This window comes from Formica exsecta, unplaced genomic scaffold, assembly GCF_003651465.1.
Source record: "Formica exsecta isolate Colony F162 unplaced genomic scaffold, ASM365146v1 scaffold359, whole genome shotgun sequence".
NCBI classification, from domain to species: Eukaryota; Metazoa; Arthropoda; class Insecta; order Hymenoptera; family Formicidae; genus Formica; species Formica exsecta.
The window spans coordinates 113341-134592 of NW_021850836.1; the positions used below are offsets into that span (position 1 = coordinate 113341).

The 21252-nt window shown below is 32.2% G+C and overlaps 2 protein-coding genes across 3 annotated transcripts in view; one reads left to right on the forward strand and one right to left on the reverse strand.

The window, feature by feature from the left end:
• The first annotated feature begins 371 nt into the window (after positions 1-371).
• On the forward strand, positions 372-12166 carry LOC115238752 (splicing factor, arginine/serine-rich 15). The gene is made up of 15 exons (XM_029812799.1): positions 372-549; positions 965-1093; positions 1176-1467; positions 1625-1812; positions 1884-2159; positions 2236-2382; positions 2464-2711; positions 2799-2984; positions 3150-3283; positions 3376-3584; positions 3664-3841; positions 5346-5630; positions 6140-6370; positions 8142-9569; positions 11006-12166. The coding sequence occupies exons 1-15, from the start codon at positions 520-522 to the stop codon at positions 11884-11886; spliced, it is 4842 nt and encodes a 1613-aa protein (XP_029668659.1). The 5' UTR covers positions 372-519; the 3' UTR covers positions 11887-12166.
• A 4624-nt stretch (positions 12167-16790) lies between these two features.
• The window catches only part of LOC115238746 (CAAX prenyl protease 1 homolog), a 19964-nt gene continuing 15502 nt past the window's right edge, over positions 16791-21252 (reverse strand). Inside the window, exons 2-6 of one of the 2 annotated variants that reach the window (XM_029812792.1) lie at positions 20643-20789; positions 20323-20526; positions 19703-20218; positions 17878-18021; positions 16791-17783 (exon numbers count right to left, since the gene is read on the reverse strand). In XM_029812792.1, the coding sequence (XP_029668652.1) occupies positions 17565-17783; positions 17878-18021; positions 19703-20218; positions 20323-20526; positions 20643-20789 (1230 nt within the window). In that variant the 3' untranslated portion in view covers positions 16791-17564. Of the gene's footprint in view, positions 17784-17877; positions 18022-18249; positions 18766-18869; positions 19074-19189; positions 19340-19702; positions 20219-20322; positions 20527-20642; positions 20790-21252 lie in introns of those variants that run through there. The other variant, XM_029812793.1, reaches the window with a different exon arrangement.

A 21252-nucleotide genomic window follows, 5' to 3' on the forward strand; every position in this document is an offset into this window, starting at 1 on the left:
TAACATTCCATTCAGCCAATAAAGTGGCCATATAACATTTAAGATATTATTACTTAAAACGATCTCAATAAATATAAGAACGAACAACTATGAATACCGGCCTTACTATCGTAACTAGTATGGGTAATATTATATATATTTTATATTACTCTATTTTATAATGCAATTATTGTTTTTTACTTTTATATGAAAAAGACCATGTAAACATCATGTGGACAATACGTAAACAATTTATGTAAACGTCATTTTGAAAAATCTACAGCGATCACTCTGATCTCTCAATCATCATAGATGCCGATCGATATCTTTCCAACGTTACCGACCGGGCGGACGACAGGTGTGACGTCACGCTTCGGCCGTCTCGCGATGCATATCGGGAACACGATTCGCCATCTTGGACGGTATGGCTCGGCTACATAGTGCGCGGTGAAGGAGACATGCGAGTCTTAAAGCGGACATCGCATTACGTTGCGTGAGATTTAACGACGACGACAGGGACGACTCCTCTTTTGCCTCAAGATGGATGCGGTGAAGTCGTTCAACGCGGAGGTAAGCGACACTCTTCGGAGGGGGCCTCTCCGCTCGTACGCGCACGTCTCGGAGGTCACCGTCGTAGGGGCAGTTTTCCCTTTTCTCAAGCTTTGTTTTCAGTCCGACTCGCTTTGCCCGATCCTTGTCTTCTGTACTTTAGCGCTATAGGATAATAAGATACAAGCTATGTTTTGAGTTATATTCTTATACTATATTAGATATACCACATACTATGTTATGCTATATTGGAGATTCTCTCTTTATCCTTGAATGCACTACTAGCTTCAATAGCAGATAGAATATTTATTTTCTATTAGAATAAGCGCTGCGCTTTACATCACAGTTATGCTAGAAGAGAAAAGTTGATGAAAATTGATATACAAATAGTGCTTTATAGTACTGATAAATATGATTAATTATAATTTGATTACAGCTGTCCGCTCTTTACGATGTTAAACCACCAATTTCAAAAGCCAAAATGAATTCACTTACACGGGGAGCCATCAAAGCAATAAAATTCTATAAGCATGTTGTACAAAGTGTGGAAAAATTTATTCAAAAGGTAAACATTTATTTAAATTATTATTATTTTTTTAACAGTAATATATTCATATATGTTCTAACTTTATTCTGTATGTGTTTAGTGCAAGGCAGAATATAAAGTACCGGGACTATATGTAATAGATTCAATTGTCAGACAATCTCGACATCAGTTTGGAATGGAGAAAGATGTATTTGCTCCACGGTTTGCGAAAAATATGCAGACCACCTTTCTCAATCTTTTAAAGTGCCCACAAGAGGATAAAAGCAAAGTTATACGTGTACTGAATCTTTGGCAAAAGAATGCGGTTTTCCCACCAGAAGTTATTCAACCACTCTTTGATCTGGCAGATCCAAATCATCCAATACATAAGGAGCAGCCAGTAAATAGTAATGGTAAATATAAACAGAAAAAATACAGTTGAATAAAAAGTATTCCTTGTAATGTAGATGCAACAGTGTATGTCTTGGAAGATGTCTGTATTTTTTTTTAAATTAAATCTTAAATCTTAATTAATATTAATAAATCTAATTAATATTTTAATATTGCTAGGTACATTAAATACATCATCTGGAAATAATATAAGTAATGTAAGCGCAGTCACTAAGACTCCGCCATCTGCTATTAAAAATGTTGTAAAGGATTCAAAACTATTTTCAACTGGAAAAACGATCGATCCTGTATGGCTTGCGCAAACAAAAGTAGAAGCGGCGAATATAGTTAATGCCAATAAACTTTTGGTAATATCAATGTTATGTTGACATTATGGGTTTGATCAACATTTATTGAATTTGATTGTTTCTTTATACAGAGTCAATCTAACTCCGGTCAAATGGACTCTTCTATTTTCGATCAGTTACAATGTTTACAGCAATTACTTTTGAAAAAGCAGGATGTTGCAAATGAACCTAAAAGTTCAGTCAAGTTTGATAAGAAATTGCTAGACTTTGATTACGGTGAAGAAGAAGACGATGATGTCGTTATTGCTAATTCTCCAAACGCAACCGCGTTGGTCAATACTCAACACAATGCGGTTTCAACAAATAGTAGCCTAGAAAGCCTGGGACTGTTGCTTGCAAATCCAGAGGTACTTAACAAATATCAAAAATTAAAAGCAATATGAAACTTTAATATCTTGCTTTCATATTATGTGTTATTTGAAGGTTTTAAGACAATTGCAAACTTTACAACAAACTATGCAAAGCAACGCTTCTTCTTCACAACACGAAATGGAAGAAAAAATGCGCAAGCTTCAACAAATGAAACAACAGGAAGAAGAATTTGATAAACATTTAGCACAAACTGTTCCTGTAATTTTATTTTTTTTAAATATTTCTTGTAAGGTATACAAGAAAATAGTGTTTTATCTCAAATCCTTTCTTCCATTTTAGAATCTTCCATTTGCATCTGAATGTGAATTAAAGCCTTCTGATATTTTAAAACCAAATACCCAAAGTTATGCATCAAATGTGAATAGCAATGTGTTACAAGATATGAGTCAACCACCACCTGGCTATCCGCCAGCTCTGCCATTTACGTCGCAATCTTTACCAAATATTAGACAAATCAATCAATCTGCACATCAGAATCAAAAGAGTCCTTTACTTGACGAACGTCAAGAAACGCAAGATTATTCTGGGTAAATCATTATAATTAAAATAGTTTTAATTCTCTTGATAAATCACTTGATTATTCTCTTGATAATCTAAATGAGTATCTCTTGCAGAAATAACGCTAGACGTGATAGTAGCAGTGTAGAAATTGTAAATTGCGAGAATACGAGCTCACAAAGTAGATCGCCAGAACGGTATCGGCATCACAGTCGGTCTCGGTCCCCACGACATAGAGACAGAGACAGAGATCGAGACAGAGATAGAAAATCTCGTTCTAGAAGTAGATCGCGGCGAAGAAGGTAATTGATTAAAATTATATCAAATTAATTTATTAATTGTGTTTATAATTAGAGTTTAAGAAATATTAAATTGATAATATGAGAAAAAAAATTGATCTAAATATATATTTTCATATTGTTAATTTGATATTATATAATATGTATATATATTTTTTTTTCTTATAGATCTCGTTCAAGAGACAGAGGGCGCGATAGGAAACGTGATGATAGCCGAGAAAAGTTAACAGAAGAAGAACGGGAGAAAGAAAGAGAGCGACGCAAACGCGGCTTACCACCGATAGTCAGAGATAAATTAAGTGGTATGTATCCTAAAATGAAAAAGATTCTTATACCTCTTTTATTCATCTCGTCTAAATTAGAAAAGAATAATAAATGCACTTTTAAAACATAGTTTGCAGTACAACACTTTGGGTAGGACATTTATCAAAACTGGTACATCAAGAAGAATTGTCTGATACATTCGGGGAACTTGGCGATATTGTTAGTATTGACTTAATCTCACCGAGAGGTTGTGCATTTATATGTATGAATCGAAGGCAGGATGCATATCGGGCGCTTACAAAGTTAAAAAATCACAAAATGCAAGGCAAAGCTATTACGGTAAATAATTGTTTGCAACACACAACTTGAGTAACATTGAAATATTTTATCGCACACAGCATATCTGTTTCAATTACAGTTAGCGTGGGCGCCTGGTAAAGGCGTAAAAGGCAAGGAATGGAAAGATTATTGGGAAGTAGAACTGGGCGTCAGTTACATACCTTGGAATAAATTAATTAACATTACTGATCAAGACTTGGAGCTGTTGGAAGAAGGCGGGATGATAGATGAAGATACATTACCTCCCTATTTAAAAGGTGCGTTTTTTCAATTTCAATCGTGTATATGTGAGTCGCGCACGGAGTGTTTCATATAGTATACGAAGTGTTCCCTCCGAAATTTGAGTTGTACAAAAAAATGTTTCAGAGAAAAAAAATTATAAGATTTTGAGAGAGAAAAAGATGATAATCTTGAATTGAAAGTCATTTTTCAAAGTCATGTGAAGATAAAAACCTAATTTATTTTAATGGAATTATTATAATTTTTTTATACAAATTGATGCAATATTTGGTGTTAAAAGTTATAAGAGTAGAATAACCAAAAATTGAATAGTTTACTAGATATTTTACACCTTAATTTGGCATAATTTTATATAAATTATGAAATATCTCATAAACTATTCAATTTTGGACCATCCTACCTTTGTAATTCTTAATGCTTAATATTACAAGAAAGTAGGTAGTTCCATTTTTTTTTAAACTAGGTTTATCTTTACATGATTTTAAAAAAAATGACCTTACTTAAAATTCAAGATTATCAACCCTTATCTCCCTTAAAACCCTACAAATTTTGTCTTAAACATTTTTGTACAACGTTTCAAGTTTCAGGGGAAACATATTGTAACACTTTATATGAAACACTGTATGTATATATATACAGAGTGGGTGCGAAATCATAGTATAAGCGAGAACAAGATGATTCCTCGTGCCAAAATAAGTCGAAATTGTAGAATAATTTTTTTTCATATGAGGCTACAGAAGCCAACAGTTTCTTTAGTAAAATTAAAGTAAGAAATTAAAAGATTTATTACCGATGTCCACAAACATAAATACAAACAGAAATAGCAATCTATAGCAAGATCCGTTAGTTGAGGGATAGTCAAGCACACGTGTACTTGATAGATTTTCAAAATCATTTATTTCGAAAACCGAAGCCTCATACGAAAAAAAAAAAAAATTATTTTACGATTTTGATTTATTTTGGCACGAGGAATCACCCTGTCCTTGTACAACGATTTCGCACCCACTCTATATATATAAAGAAAGAGAGAGAAACAAATATATATTGTGATATATATTGTGTGTAAGATAAGCAACTCAGTTGAAAGAATGGTCTGAAGAATAAAAAAGAAATACTCGTGTTAGTAATTCAGATTTGCTTTATCTTTATAATTTATTATTATTTTTTTGTTAATCAAGTATAAATAGTACAAAGAGTTCTCTAAAATGCAAGTTTTAATTTAGTTACATGTGTAGATTAAAGTGATGTGTAACTTGAACCGACTTGCGAGATTAAAATCAAATGATTGAAGCCAAACTAAAGCCCTGTAATTTAGATTGGTCATAAGCAAATTTTAAACAAATTTTATTTTAATAAAAATGTTTTTGATACCAGTGTATTCTTTTCAAATGATTGCTAACATTTGGAAGAAAATGTGTGATATACATTTTGTACTATATATTTATTACATCATGTATTGCACTCTATATATATATTATAATCTATTATGGATTTTAAAATTGTTTCTCTTTTGTGTCACAGGAAAACTAAAGCACGCTGGCACCAGCGCTGATATTTTACAACAACAGCTGCAGCTGCAACAGCAAGCACTTGTCGCTGCCGCTGGTGCTCCCATTCCCACGTTAACCGACGGTATTGTGAACGTTATACAATCGTCGGCTAATTCGCAGCAGCAACAGCAACAGCAATTAGTCGACACCAGCCAACCGCCACCAATCAGACCGCCAACATCGGCTGCGCTATTACCACCTCCGAATACGCAATTGCAGATGATGCCGCCGGCCTTTACGATGCCCGGAGTGCCACGTGAGTTTACCACATTGATATTTATTATTGCAACATTCCTTGAATATAAGTCTTTTACTCATTTCTTTTAAGTTATACACATGCATTATATTGTAAAACATTTTTAAGAGCTTTATAAAACTTATAAAATTAAAAAATAATTGTAGCTTTTTAAAAAATGTCAATACAAATGGATTAACGTCTCTATGAAGAATATAAAAATATTGCAAATTTAAATTACTTTTTTATTTAGATTTACTTTTTTATTTTTATTTTTATTTATATTTTGTTTGTTAATATTACACGAATATGCATGATCTTTCTTTATCATTGACAACTTTTGACGAGTATGCTTTTACTTATGATGGAAACAGATTTGCAAAGTGTTACATATAATGATATATATAATTTAATACTTGAATAATATTTCAATATATCCGAATATACAAATGTATAGTAAAATAACAGGTAAAAACCGCTACGACTTTTTGATATAACACAATTCTTAGATGTCATGAATAATCTTACAGGAATGATTAGTCACATGGGCCTACAAATGACACACGGATTAATGCCCAATGTCCCGATCGGAGTTCCGCCGCCTAACATGCAGAGTTTGTTGGGACCACCGGGTATGATGCAGACTATGTTGACATCATCGGTTAACCCGCCATTCGGGGCAGGTGTTGGTGTAAGTTTATTGACGCAAATCCCGATGCCCGCACCTGCTGCAGCACCTTCGGATAAGCCAAACTCCACTGGTATGTAAACAATAAGTGATATCGTTGACACAATATAAATAGTCGCCAAACATTTCTCTATAATAGCTATATTATTTTCTACAATTATATACAGAGTATTTTACATTTATCGTAAGATTGTATACAATGTTATAAGATATTTTATTTATTATTTTTTTGTTAAATTTGAAATTATAGTACTACGTATAATACATAAACAAATATATATAAGAAGTGAGAAAATGACAAAATTTCAACCTCTCTTAGAGAGTGGAAATTATATAAATATTATAAATATAAATGTTACTACAAATGTTACATATATAAATGTTACTACAAATTTGTAATTTTGGCTCATATTTTGTATTTTTTCATGAAACAATTTTAAATTATAAAACACAATAATAGGATAATATTTTCTTATCTTGGCAGAGTTCTAAAAACATTCTACATAATATTAATATAGGGTGTCTCTAAAATTTCATCTTCTATATTTCTCGGAAACTTCAAAGTTACAAAAAACTGTGAAACATATGTTCGGTCATTTCAAGGGGTTATTATTTTAAAGATGTTGGAGAGCTGCCCTATCATGGGGATATCTCAGGGAAACTTCAAATCAAAAATTTTAAATAGGATCTTCTCCGATATTGTAATACATCATTTGAAAGGACATAAAAAAATAAAATTTTGGCATAAATCAAAGGTTGATACATTGACCCATTCGAAAGTTATTGGAGGCCAAAGTTTGGAAAAGGTCTATTTTCACAAAATTGTTACTTCCATTTGGAAAGTGTGTGAAAAGTATTTGCCTTTTGAAATCCTTTCCGAAAAAAAAATTCAAAAAGATATTTGACCTTGAGGTTTTTGTTTTTTAGGTCGAAAAGGGCACCTAAAAAACTTTGTTAAATTAAAAATGATGCTTTATGACTTACCCATGATAAAACCTTACCTTACCTTACCTTATGATAAAATGATCATTAAGACTTACCCCGAAATTCTTTTTTTAACTTGTGAATTTTCAAAAACATCATTAACAGAGTAATCCATCCCCATCCTTCTCATTTGGCACGAAAGAACAAGAATAATAGAACAAACCCCATGGTTTGGTGGCATCTGTTAATGCAATTGCTGAACGTTATATTCCATACCGTTCAGAAAACGGAGAATTTTTTTTCTCCCAATTTAATCAATCCTGGATTTAAGGAGTTTTATTTAGTATTCGTATAAAAATTAATGATTTAGTATCTCGAATAAGCATTTTTCTTACAAATTATTAGTTGTATTTTGAGAGACATATTATGAAAAATTAACTATAGTATTCTCTGCTCTGTTACAGAAAAATTACTAATTAAATAATTATTTACTAAAGTATGAAAAATTACATTATTATATATTATTAATTAAAAAAAAAATAAATATATTTAATTCTTTGTATGTTCGGAAAATCATTTAATCTGGTGTTACCTAAATCGGTTTTCTGTTTTAATGTAGCCTTGAGGGACAACCCCCAATCTTTTTAAAAGAGTAGTCTCTTGAAATGATCGTAACTTTGAAGTTTCCGAAATATAGGGGGCGGGAACGGATTTTAGGAACACTTTGTATAATATAAACAAAGAGAGAAAAGATTAGAGATCATTAGAATTGATTACTAGCCCTAACCGATGTTAGTGCAATCACATATTCTCAGGTTTAACTTGCAATTGAATTCACAATGAGAATAACTTAATACCCATCGAAGCGCGCCAGCTAATTACAGCCAAACAGGATACAAGGAGATCCGAAAATATTGCAGGTATGCCACACAACGTTCCACCGATCGGAGTACCGCCACCCACGACGGAGACAAGTATGCCAAATCTTCCAATGCTACGGCAGCCGTACGGAGTGGGTCCGGCGCCGCCGATGCAGATGCAACTACCTCAACAACAGCATCATTCTGACGACATGGACGTGGAGATGGAGGACGCGATGCCGCAGAGCCTGAGTAGTAACATACTCAAAGATAAGCAGCCGAACCTTAGCGATCAGCTAATCGCAGCGATGAATATGGGTAGCAATGTAAACGACAGTCGTCTGGATAGCGATCAAGCTCGTGAGTACAAAGAACGAGAACGCGATCGAGAGAATAGGGAGAGAAATCGAGGCGATCGGGATCGCGCAGATCGTATGGACGTGAACGAGTGTAGGATGGATCGTAGTAGGGACAGAGGACGAGGACGGGATCGCGGTCGAGATAGGCGGAGAGACAATCGCGATGGTCGCGACAGGGAGAGGGATGACAGACGTGACAGAGAGAACCGAGAGGCCAGGGAGAGTGGCGCTAGGCATTCGGAGGGACTGAGCACACAAAATCAAAACGTCCAAGAAAGCGAAGGCATGGCGAAGAAAGAAGGCAAGCCTAGTCTGGCTGATCGACTGCGACAATTGGCGGATGGTACATTGCCATTGGACGACCGAATAGATAGGAATGTACGCGGCAACCGAACAGTCGAGCGCAGTAACGAGCGAAACGACAGAGGTTTCGAGGAGAGCCCCGGAGGAGGAGGAGGAGGAGGAGGAGGGGGAGCAGGAGGAGGAGGAGGAGGAAGTGGTGGTGGTGGTAGTGTACGGCGACCACCGAGCGACATGCCGATCTCACTGATGGATTTGCCGAAGTTCAGCGGAGTTTTGCCACCAGATCGGACAGATTTTCCGCGAGGACCAGATTTCCGAGGTGGACCGCAGGATGCGCGGGAGTTTCCGCAGCGCGGCCTAACCGATCGATCTGATCGACAGAATTTTCCGCCGCGTGGTGGTCCAAGAAGCTCGCAGATGGACGACTTTCTGGATCCCAGGATGCAGCCTGGCATGTTTCCGGAGGACTACGAAAGCAGATTGGGTCACAACGGGCCTCGATCTGATGACTTTCCGCCAGCCAGGCTGGGTCCGGCTCGTGAAGAGTTTGAACGACCGGAAGTGCGCACCCGTAGACCACCTGTGGATGAATACGAGCGCGAGCGTTTCGAATACGAGATGAGACGCGATGGATTCGATCCGCGGATGCAGGATGGCTTCGATCCCAGGGTTCATAACGAGCGGCCGGATTTCGAACTTCGCAGAAGGGAGTTCTTTGGTGGCCCGATGGAACCTGTGTTCGGTATGCCACCATTGATGGGTCCAAAGGGGCCAAGAGGACCGGTTGGACCCGATGGATTTGGACCGCGCGGATCTAGGGGACCCGGTAAGACTTCTATCCCTTTTTTTGTGATTGTTTTATATTGTTTTTCTGTTAGCAAGGAATGCGTTGTTTGTATATATGGAGTTCTATATTATTGGCATATTTCGTACAGGACGAATATACACAGTAATTATTTTTAGCGATATTATTTTTTTCAGAATATTGAGACATGCTTATTTTAACCTTAAAAAAAAAAATTTATAATAGGCGATAGGGAGCCGGCGCAATAAACAGGGCGCAAAAGATTAAATCGTCAAAAATTCCGTTTATTATCAAATTGAACTTTTTGGTCTCGGTTTAGATCATCTTCAGCTTGTTAATAAATAAATTAGATCTAATGCGCATTGCAATCTTTGCGCGACTCTGACAGTGACAGTGACTGACGAACAGCGAAGACTGTACGATTCTGATATTACGGTTGCAGTCTCGGCCTCTCATGGCTCGCGGTTGTCCGATGCATAATGCGTTTCGGACTGGATACTTTGTCGGTATCTGCACCCTCCCGCCCGGTACATCACCTTCATAATGGCTGGAACCGTTAGTGAGGTTCTTCGCGTCGAATATGCTGTGGAGTGCTGTGAGTCGCGCGAAGGTTGCGATACGCATTAGATCTAATTTATTAACAAGATGGTTTAAACCGAGACCGAAACGTCCAATTTTATAATAAACGGATTTTTGACGATTTAATCTTTTGCGCCCTGCTTACTGCGCCGACTCCCTATTGCCCGTTATAAACACTTTTTTCATATTTGTATATATTGGAACTTTTAGTGTGTTTCCACTTTCAAAATGTGCAATTTTTATTATTATATTAATATTTTATATATCATCTGGAAAATAGAGCATTAAAAACTTCCGATTTATAGATGAATATATATTTATTAATTAAAGCATTCAAATTATATTTTGTAATAGTAGTCAGTTAAAGTTTATATAACATATACATGTATATATATTGAAAACATGATGATATAAAAAACATGATACATGTATTATAATAATTAATGTTTTTAAACAGTTTAGCTAGAGATAGAGGAAAGGGAGGGAAAAAGAGGATGAAGAATAATAATAACAAATTATTTGAGTACAGAAATTTCATATTATACAAAATATATATAATATTTGTAAGATATAAAAAAACTTTTATAAATTTTATTTTATAAATTTCCTTATATTTTATAAATTTTTTATGCATGTGCATATACTCTTATATACTCTTTCATGAATTTTTGGATATTAGAATTTTCGTTTACTCAATCCTTTCATTTCGTCTATAATATTAAAAAAAAACACACGAAACATAAAGTGTACGTGTAAATTGATACATAAAATGATAAGATGTATAAAGCGAATGAAAATATTAATTACGATAATTATAAATATATAATTGCGTGCGTTTATTCCTCGTGCATGTGTCATCTTGCCGCGGTCTTTTGCAGGTCCTCTGATGTTCCATCCGCGGGGAATGGGCCCGAGGGGTATGAGACCTGGGATGAGGCCGCCGTTTGCGCCCCGAGGCCCGCCATTTGATCCCAGGGAAGCAGATTCCTTTTTCCGGCCACCATTCGACGAGATGCGCGGTCGTCCCGGGCCGCATATCCGACCGCCGTTCGGCCCGATGGGCCCGCCAGCTATGCACGGCCCGGACGGACCGTGGAGAAATCAGGAAGGGGGCAGTGGACCACCGCCCGCGTCATGGTCCGGACAGGACCCTGACGCACATGGACAGCGAGAAAATCATTTACCACCACGGGACAAGCAAAAGCTTCTAGCGAAGCACCAGGATTACAAAAATATATCCGAGAATCGCAATCGGAACCGCAAGTCTAGATGGGGTAACGTTAGTCCACCCTTGATAGATGACGAGATACCGCCGTCGGAAGATGCCGAGAACAAGACGAAAGCATCTGCTGACGACGGTGAGGAACTGGAAACGAAGGATAACTTCGACACTTTATCTTGTACCGTCGATCAGCATGCTCTCCTAATGCAGAGAGAGCAAGAGCTGACAGCTTGCGAGCAAGATGCGATGCGCGGTAAAGAAAACGAGTTGGCGAGTATATCGAACGACGAGGGCAACCGCGAGATAAGCTACAGAAATGACGAGAGTCGAGCCAATCTTTACGAAATTGATCGCGCGGACCATTTCTCTAATGACGATTTAGCGCTAAAGCAGCGGGAGGAACAGTGTGAATATGATGCACCCATTCCAGCTGAAAATTCAGCGCAACAAAGTGCGGTACAACCGATCGAACAAATAGAGCACGTCAGTGAGAACCATAGTGATCAATCAGTGGAACAGCAAGTGGATTCGTTATAAACGAAAAGAGAAAGAGAATGAGAGAATAAAAGAGAAAAGCAAAAAGGAAGGATCGATATTGAAAAAAATTACCAAAGTAAAGCATAAAGAATCTTCAGGCAGATTCATGTAAAATATCGTTTGAATTGATATAATGTACATAGAGTCATGCAAAAGAATGATTGAAAGAGGGACAGAGAAGGAATGAAAATCACAATTCAATTTTATGGACTCAGAATTACCGTACTCTGGAGTGGTGGGGAGCCGTTGGGTGCTAGTGAGTTTTTTTTTTTTTTTTTCAGTACCTTTCAGTCGTCAGAGTATTCTCAATTGTTGACTCTCGTGTAAATTTCGATCAAGATTCTTTTCTCAACCGAAATCTGCTGCCTACATTAATTGCTGTGATAGTGAACACAGGACCTGTTTATCCATGTAGAGGTATATATACAGAGCTTTTCAGGTTTTTTAATCGAGAGAGAGAGAGAGAGAGAGAAATTCTTATGGCGGTTTACTTTTTTTCTTTTCTCTATCTTTTATGTCGGATAACGCAGTGTAGAATTATATATATATATATATATATATATATATATATATATTTCATTTGGCTATGTTCGACTTNNATATATACATGCACATGTCTATTTAAAGTAAGTTGATAAGGAATTATCATGTATATTGAGACAATGTGATTATTAATATTGTTATATCCAGGGTTTTTAATATAAAAAGAGTATATGTATAAAAAATATTTGCATATATTCTTAAGAAATTCCTTATTTACTTTAAAGAGAATATGAGAAACGAATAATATACAGGGTGTTTCTTAACATGATGTACAAAATGAAAGTGTAATGTTTATAGGACATTTTTTACTTAAAATGACATAAACATATTTTTTCAGTTTGTATATTACGTCATAAGATACCCTATATGTCAAAAATAATGTTGAATTGATAATACTTCGAAAAAAGTTCATGAATACAAATTCTTCAAAAATTCACCTCATGACATATATATGTATAAGTGTATTATACATAATACGGTTAAAATGTTATATATTCTATTCGGCTACATTTTTCGTCCAATTTATACGTACGGAGAAAAATCCCATCATAAATTACAGAATTAATAAATAAAGTTCAATATTTCTTCCGTCGTTTTCAAATCATAGTTCGTGAAAAATCGCAGATAATCTTTCTATTTGTATGAATTGATAATTATTTTAATTCAATTTTAAAAAATAATTTATTTTAACATTTTACAAGAATTTAATTCTAAATACACATATACATTAATTTGAATACAAAATAATATAGCTTGAATTAATAGATTTAAATTTTCTAAAAAAACTAATTCACAGTTCTTATATATTATGTTTTTTATTCAACAAAGATATAACAGGGTGTCTACTCAAATCTTGTAAAAAAATTCCCTGAGAATTCCTTGATTTTCCAGATATTTTTGTTAAAAGTTCAAAGTTCAAATTTCAGATAAAGTAAATATAAAGATTTTTTGGTGCAACTTTCTAAAATAAATTCTTTTTTATATGCGTTTTCTAATGTTTTTCATTCATACAAACGAAAAACACAGAACCTCTTAAATTTCATGTGCTAGATTTATAAATGTACTGTAAAAACTAAATAACTTTTTTAAGATAAACATTTTTTATTTGCATAACATTTTCATTTTTTTATCACTAAAAATTACAAAAAAAATATATATTTATCACATATTTCCCTAACAACACACATGTTCATCCACAGGATGTTTTACATCCTCTGGATGACCTCTGGACGTTTTTTGAACATGTGCTGTTAGGTCAATATTTTGTTAAGACATTGAATATATAAGAGATAGATATATATTTATAATATATTTTAAACACAATTCACTTAGCTTGCCGATTGCTTACAATATAAGAGCGAAATTATCAAAGAAAAAATTTTTTAAAGAGTTTCTTGAATCCCAATAAAATTCCATGAGAATTCCTTAATTTTTCCAGGTATAAAAGAAATCCTTGAGAATTACCAGGTTTTCCATGTTTTTCCAGGGAGTAGACGCCATGTATAATAGAAACAGATTGATAATTGTACGGAATAATAGATTGAATAATTGTAAATTCATTTTACTGCATATAAAGCTTTAATTTATTTAATATACTTTAGAATTTTATATTAGCATTGCTATAAATGCTCAAGTATCTAGAAAATAGTGAACTATCACTATATTATTTAACTGAATAAGACATATGTATGTGTTTTGTGTGTATGTGTGTGTGTTGCGCGCATATAAAAGAAATACTTAAACAGAATATATGCAGAGTGATTCAGAAAAGCTTAAGAACAAAGTAATAATCTTTGATGAATTATCACAACTTTTCTTTAGCAAAAATTTCGTGAAAAGCCTAATATCGTGTAATTATAATATTATAGATATATTCCTAACAACACATATGTTTGAAAGACGTCTAGAGGATGTTTTACATATATTTTACATCCTCTGAACGTCTTTTGAACATGCGTGCTGTTAAGGATGTTTCTTTACTCCTCTTTTTTTCTCACGCGTGCGCGAGATCACACACATGCATAATTATATACTTTATAACTTCATAAATTATCTTATGTGCACAGGCAGTATAAAACTACAGGTCTATAATATAGGTAAGTATTGATAATACACAATTTTGCTTTTGTGATATTAATCGCAAAAAAATTAAAATAAGAGAATATACACAGAGTGGGGGGCCAACGAAAAGTGTTCATTACGTTTATTTTGTAGCGAACTGATTTATACGAAAAAAAAAATCATTTTTTTCGAGGATATAGGAGGTACATAATATTATAATAAATTCAACTGTTATTTTTCATTCCTTTAGTTAAGATATTTATACATTTATTGCTAATATTTTTGAAGGGAGAATTATTTCAATGAAAGCGACAAAGTAGCATGATCGAATTCCTTGAAAACAAAATTGACATGTTTCGGATTTTTTTTTCGTATATATCAATTTTGGCTATAAAATAAATTAAATGAGAACTTGTGATTGGTGTATTGTACATATATGACCACTGAAAGAATTTTCAAATTATTACATCTCGGAGATTGCTACGTTATTTGTAGTGATATTTTGGATTATGAAAATAATTCACAATTTTTCTCTCTTTCTCTCTCGCTCACACACACACACACAAAGAACAATACGATGAAACATAAAATGCATCAAATTCAATTTTTTTTTTTTTAATTTGATGAAACAGCAAAATATAGTTATACCTAACATTGTTTCTTTTATTTTAGCATTATAAGCATAAATTTTTAATTTTTATCACTTATTATAATTGGTTACGGTAATTATATATAATAGATATATGTTCTGAGATTAAATAGGGTAATATGATTGATCAAAAAATGCTTATAAAAGATATTAAATCATTTCTTGATGTACAAATATCAGTATATACTCCTTCAATATACTCTCTTAGTAAGCAAAAAGCACGCAAGATTGGCGTCACATTTACTCACAAATTGTTAGCAAATTTGTATCAACTGTGTTCGCATAATCAGATGAATGTTGTTTATCAGAACCTGACAGCAAAAATTGAGCAAGATTTGCGCGCGCAATCTGCTGTTAGATTATATCAGCAGACTCTGTTACAGTTCTGTTGACAAAAATTTGTATCGTTGTATACAGAAACTTGACAAAATGTTGAGAAAGATATATATATATATACTATATATGTATATATACTATATATGTATACTCGATCTTTATTTTGTTACGTATTTTCTGCCTGTGAGCCCAGTATGTTCAAGATTTTGCCAAATTTCTATATACAATAAAAATTTTTGTCAACAGAACTGTAACAGAGTCTGTTGATATAATCTAACAGCAGATTGCGCGCGCAAATCTTGCTCCAGTTTTTGCTGTCAACCTGCTGTCAGGTTCTGATAAATTTATATATATCTTTTAGAATAACTAGGAAAATATATTTATACATCCCTAATATTTTTAAATATAGAAAAAATGTCTCTTGGAAAAAAATTATTCGAAGGGGCAAATATAATGATGGAACAAATTTATCCTTATTTTTATTAGATTTCAGTCATGGATGTATTTTTAAACAAAATAATGTTTTTTTTTTACACAAATCGTTCTTTCTCATCAATCTGTATATAAAAATATTGAAGTAAAATCATTAAAAATAAACAAATTCTTTCATAATTTATTTTAACATGTTGCGATATAAAATATAAAATATCTTATGAAGAGTTTTTATATTCTTCTACTAAAATATTCGTTAAAATTTTTCATACAGTATAAAATGAATAGAATCAATCAACGACATTCTATCATTATAATACAAGTTGTACCTCCAAATGGCGAATTTTTAACTTTATGACTTTATAACGACTTTTAATTAAAAAACAAAACATATAATTTCATTCTAAAACAGATATAAACCTTGAAATCTTTTAAAAATAAATCTCGATGAAAAATTTGTGTCATTATATTTAGTTTCTTCTATTATTATATTTGTTCCCTTTGTGCAACATTTCCCTCAAACATTTTTTTCTATTTTTTATAAGCAACAGAGATATTTAAATATTAATTGCCTGACACTTTGTATATATGCATAATATAAAAACACACACACACACACACACACACACACACACACACATATATATATATATATATATATATATACACACATATATAAGGACAGAGAATATAGTATAATAGAAATGCATGCGCTATTATAGAAGAGGTGAGACCAGATATATTATCTTTCCTTTAATATTGTCATATATATTGTGAATTGGATTATATTAGAGGAATATATGAAAATTTTAAATAATGTCTTCTTCAATATGCGTTTTAAAAACGTTGTTATATTAAAAAGAAAAAAAAACTGTAATGCTTATTAACAAGAATAAATACGTGAATTATTCAAAAGCATAATATATTTTTACAAATTCCTGTATTATAAAAAAAAATGTTAAGCGGAATATTAATTTCAAAATTTACATTTTATTACATACGGAAGTATACTTTAATATATTGTAGCCTTTAGAATTTGTATGCATATATGATAAACATAATTTGTTGTAATCATACATGATAATATAATGATCTTAATAGTAATACACAAGGTCTAACAGTAAATAAAATACAAAGATCATTTTGTCTTTGAAAAAAAATGAAGTATATGTGAAATATTTTAATTGGATAAATCTCTATAAATATAGAGAAAATATCTTACAAAATACCGCGATCATCATTTACAACAAATCCGATATATGTATAAATGGTATTAGAAAAACGTTCATACATATAAATATCAAATGCAAAGCTATAGGAAAATATACACGTAGTATATAAAAACATTGAACGATAGTAAAATACAATCAAAAGTCTATTCTCTTATTCTAATTAGAGTAAATTTTAACGAGTGGATATAGAAGCAAAAATAGGATGTTGAATGATCATATTAACATTATGAGAAACAGGAAGCATAATTGTCTTGTAGCTATGTTTACGTTCGCTATTTTGAGAAAACAAAATAAAATTGAATTTAAAAAAAATCTATAAAATACTAAAACAATTTAAATACAATCAATACCCGTATACTATGAACTTCATCTTTTACGTCTGAAAATTAGTTATGACAATCATGTGAATTGAAAGACTTCAAGTCTCATTTTTTTTTATCTATCGCTTCCAAACGCTCGATGATAGGCGGATGCGAATGATGCCAACTGGAATACAATTTGTCGAACAAGGGATATCCCAAATTGTCCTTTTGTAATTTTAACAAAGCTGCTTTCAAAGCCTCGCCGTGACCTAGTCTCGTAGCGAATTCGTCTGCTTGAAATTCAAATCTTCGGCCAATCACTACGCTAACAAAATTAAAGATCTGAAAATTACAAAAAGATTTGAATAAATATTATTTTATAAATTTATTTGATGTGCAATAAGAATCCCAATAAAAAAAATGTTTGAGTGCTTACTGTATTCAATGGTATTAAAATATACATTGTTACTATAATTAGACCAATAAAGATAGGCTGGGAGTCCACAAAACCGAAAGCGTTATACATTGGTGTATATCGTAAGAGTTTTGCAAACATAACAAAATTGGCTACAAACGTTATCTGAAAGAAGAAAAAGATATTTTTTTTTTAGTTTATCGGTTCCCCATATGTTTCCGAAGTTTTGACATTTAAATTTAGGACACTCTATATATCAAGAAATGTAAAAACTATTAAACAATTTATTAATAAGTAGTATTTTAAATTGATAGGCAACATAACAATTATTAGGCTATTAAGTAACACCAAAATAAGATACAAATAGATTTAAAAATATTTTATGATATTTACCTGGCTGAGCAGAAATCCTTTCAGGGTATGATTATGTTTCCAATGACCCAATTCATGCGCAAGAACTGCTAGTATCTCGTTTGTTTCACAGCCGCAATCTTTATTAGCATCACTATCATCTTTCTTACAATAACCCTTAATAAGAGTATCAAAAAGAACAATTCTCTTATGTTTGTGAAAACCATACAGATAGGCATTGCTGTGCGACGATCTTTTAGAACCCTCAACTATAAACAGCTTGTATAAGGGAAACTTTAAAGAAGCTGCCAATTCTTCAATTTTTTGCTTCAATTCGCCATCTGGTAATGGCGAATACTTATCAAACAATGGGGCTATTACTTCCGGGTATAGGATCATCATAAATAGTGAAACTACCACTGATAATATCCATAAATACCAGAAGAAATAATCACCACCATTTTTCACAATCCAAATCATACCACACAGAAGAGGCAATGCGATAATTTGAGATACAACAAATTTTTTAATTTCATCTTTAATAAAAAATGCAGTTGTCTGAAAATAAACATTATCACATTTAATAATTAAGAGATTCTCACTTAATTTCAAATTATTGTTTGTTTAATAAGAAATGGAAAATGTTACATAAAGAGTTTTACCTGTTTATTAAAACCGTGTTTCTCTTCCAAAACAAAAGTATCATATATCACTAATGGCAGATTAATTATGTGAGAGATAATATTTATAATAAACATACATATTGCGCTTAGCAATATGTCATTCTCATAATTAATGCCGCAATACTTAGCTATTTCAATACTCCATTGCCAAGTATGATAATAACCATAAGCTATTAAGATTATCTATAAAACCAATGTATTATATAACTCAAGCAGAAAATTAATGACTATTATAAAAATTTTCCTTGATTATAATCAAGAGAACACAATTTGTCAACAATTTTTTTTATAATTCTTACCATATTAAAAATCTTGGAATATATGTCTTGTACAATACCAAAGCTATTTCTATCTAATGCATATGCACGAGCTTTTTCATACACATCTTTAGCCATTAATCCCTCAACAGATTTTGGTAAATCGATCAATCGTTGCATCAATCCCCTCTGTAACATTTGAAAAATGTAAAAAAAAATTTATTTTAATTATGTCACATATAAATTTTTAAAATTGTATAATCTCTTGATTTTTTATATAATAATTATATATGTATATGTAAAATAATATATTAGAAATTATAAAAAATATATATATATATACATATTTTTTTTTTAGTTTATCGGTTCCCCATATGTTTCCGAAGTTTTGACATTTAAATTTAGGACACTCTATATATCAAGAAATGTAAAAACTATTAAACAATTTATTAATAAGTAGTATTTTAAATTGATAGGCAACATAACAATTATTAGGCTATTAAGTAACACCAAAATAAGATACAAATAGATTTAAAAATATTTTATGATATTTACCTGGCTGAGCAGAAATCCTTTCAGGGTATGATTATGTTTCCAATGACCCAATTCATGCGCAAGAACTGCTAGTATCTCGTTTGTTTCACAGCCGCAATCTTTATTAGCATCACTATCATCTTTCTTACAATAACCCTTAATAAGAGTATCAAAAAGAACAATTCTCTTATGTTTGTGAAAACCATACAGATAGGCATTGCTGTGCGACGATCTTTTAGAACCCTCAACTATAAACAGCTTGTATAAGGGAAACTTTAAAGAAGCTGCCAATTCTTCAATTTTTTGCTTCAATTCGCCATCTGGTAATGGCAAATACTTATCAAACAATGGGGCTATTACTTCCGGGTATAGGATCATCATAAATAGTGAAACTACCACTGATAATATCCATAAATACCAGAAGAAATAATCACCACCATTTTTCACAATCCAAATCATACCACACAGAAGAGGCAATGCGATAATTTGAGATACAACAAATTTTTTAATTTCATCTTTAATAAAAAATGCAGTTGTCTGAAAATAAACATTATCACATTTAATAATTAAGAGATTCTCACTTAATTTCAAATTATTGTTTGTTTAATAAGAAATGGAAAATGTTACATAAAGAGTTTTACCTGTTTATTAAAACCGTGTTTCTCTTCCAAAACAAAAGTATCATATATCACTAATGGCAGATTAATTATGTGAGAGATAATATTTATAATAAACATACATATTGCGCTTAGCAATATGTCATTCTCATAATTAATGCCGCAATACTTAGCTATTTCAATACTCCATTGCCAAGTATGATAATAACCATAAGCTATTAAGATTATCTATAAAACCAATGTATTATATAACTCAAGCAGAAAATTAATGACTATTATAAAAATTTTCCTTGATTATAATCAAGAGAACACAATTTGTCAACAATTTTTTTTATAATTCTTACCATATTAAAAATCTTGGAATATATGTCTTGTACAATACCAAAGCTATTTCTATCTAATGCATATGCACGAGCTTTTTCATACACATCTTTAGCCATTAATCCCTCAACAGATTTTGGTAAATCGATCAATCGTTGCATCAATCCCCTCTGTAACATTTGAAAAATGTAAAAAAAAATTTATTTTAATTATGTCACATATAAATTTTTAAAATTGTATAATCTCTTGATTTTTTATATAATAATTATATATGTATATCGAGCTTTTTCTTTAGCCATTAATCCCTCAACAGATTTTGGTAAATCGATCAATCGTTGCATCAATCCCCTCTGTAACATTTGAAAAATGTGAAAAATGTATTATTTTAATTATGTCACATATAAATTTTTAAAATTGTATAATCTCTTGATTTTTTATATAATAATTATATATGTATATGTAAAATAATATATTAGAAATTATAAAAAATATATATATATATACATATATACACACACACGTACACATACGTACATGTACACATATGCACACACGTACGCCTATTCATCTTACGAACGAGATTTGCTGTTCCGACTGCTCTCGAAAACTCCCCCGTCGTTAGGCAAATTGAAA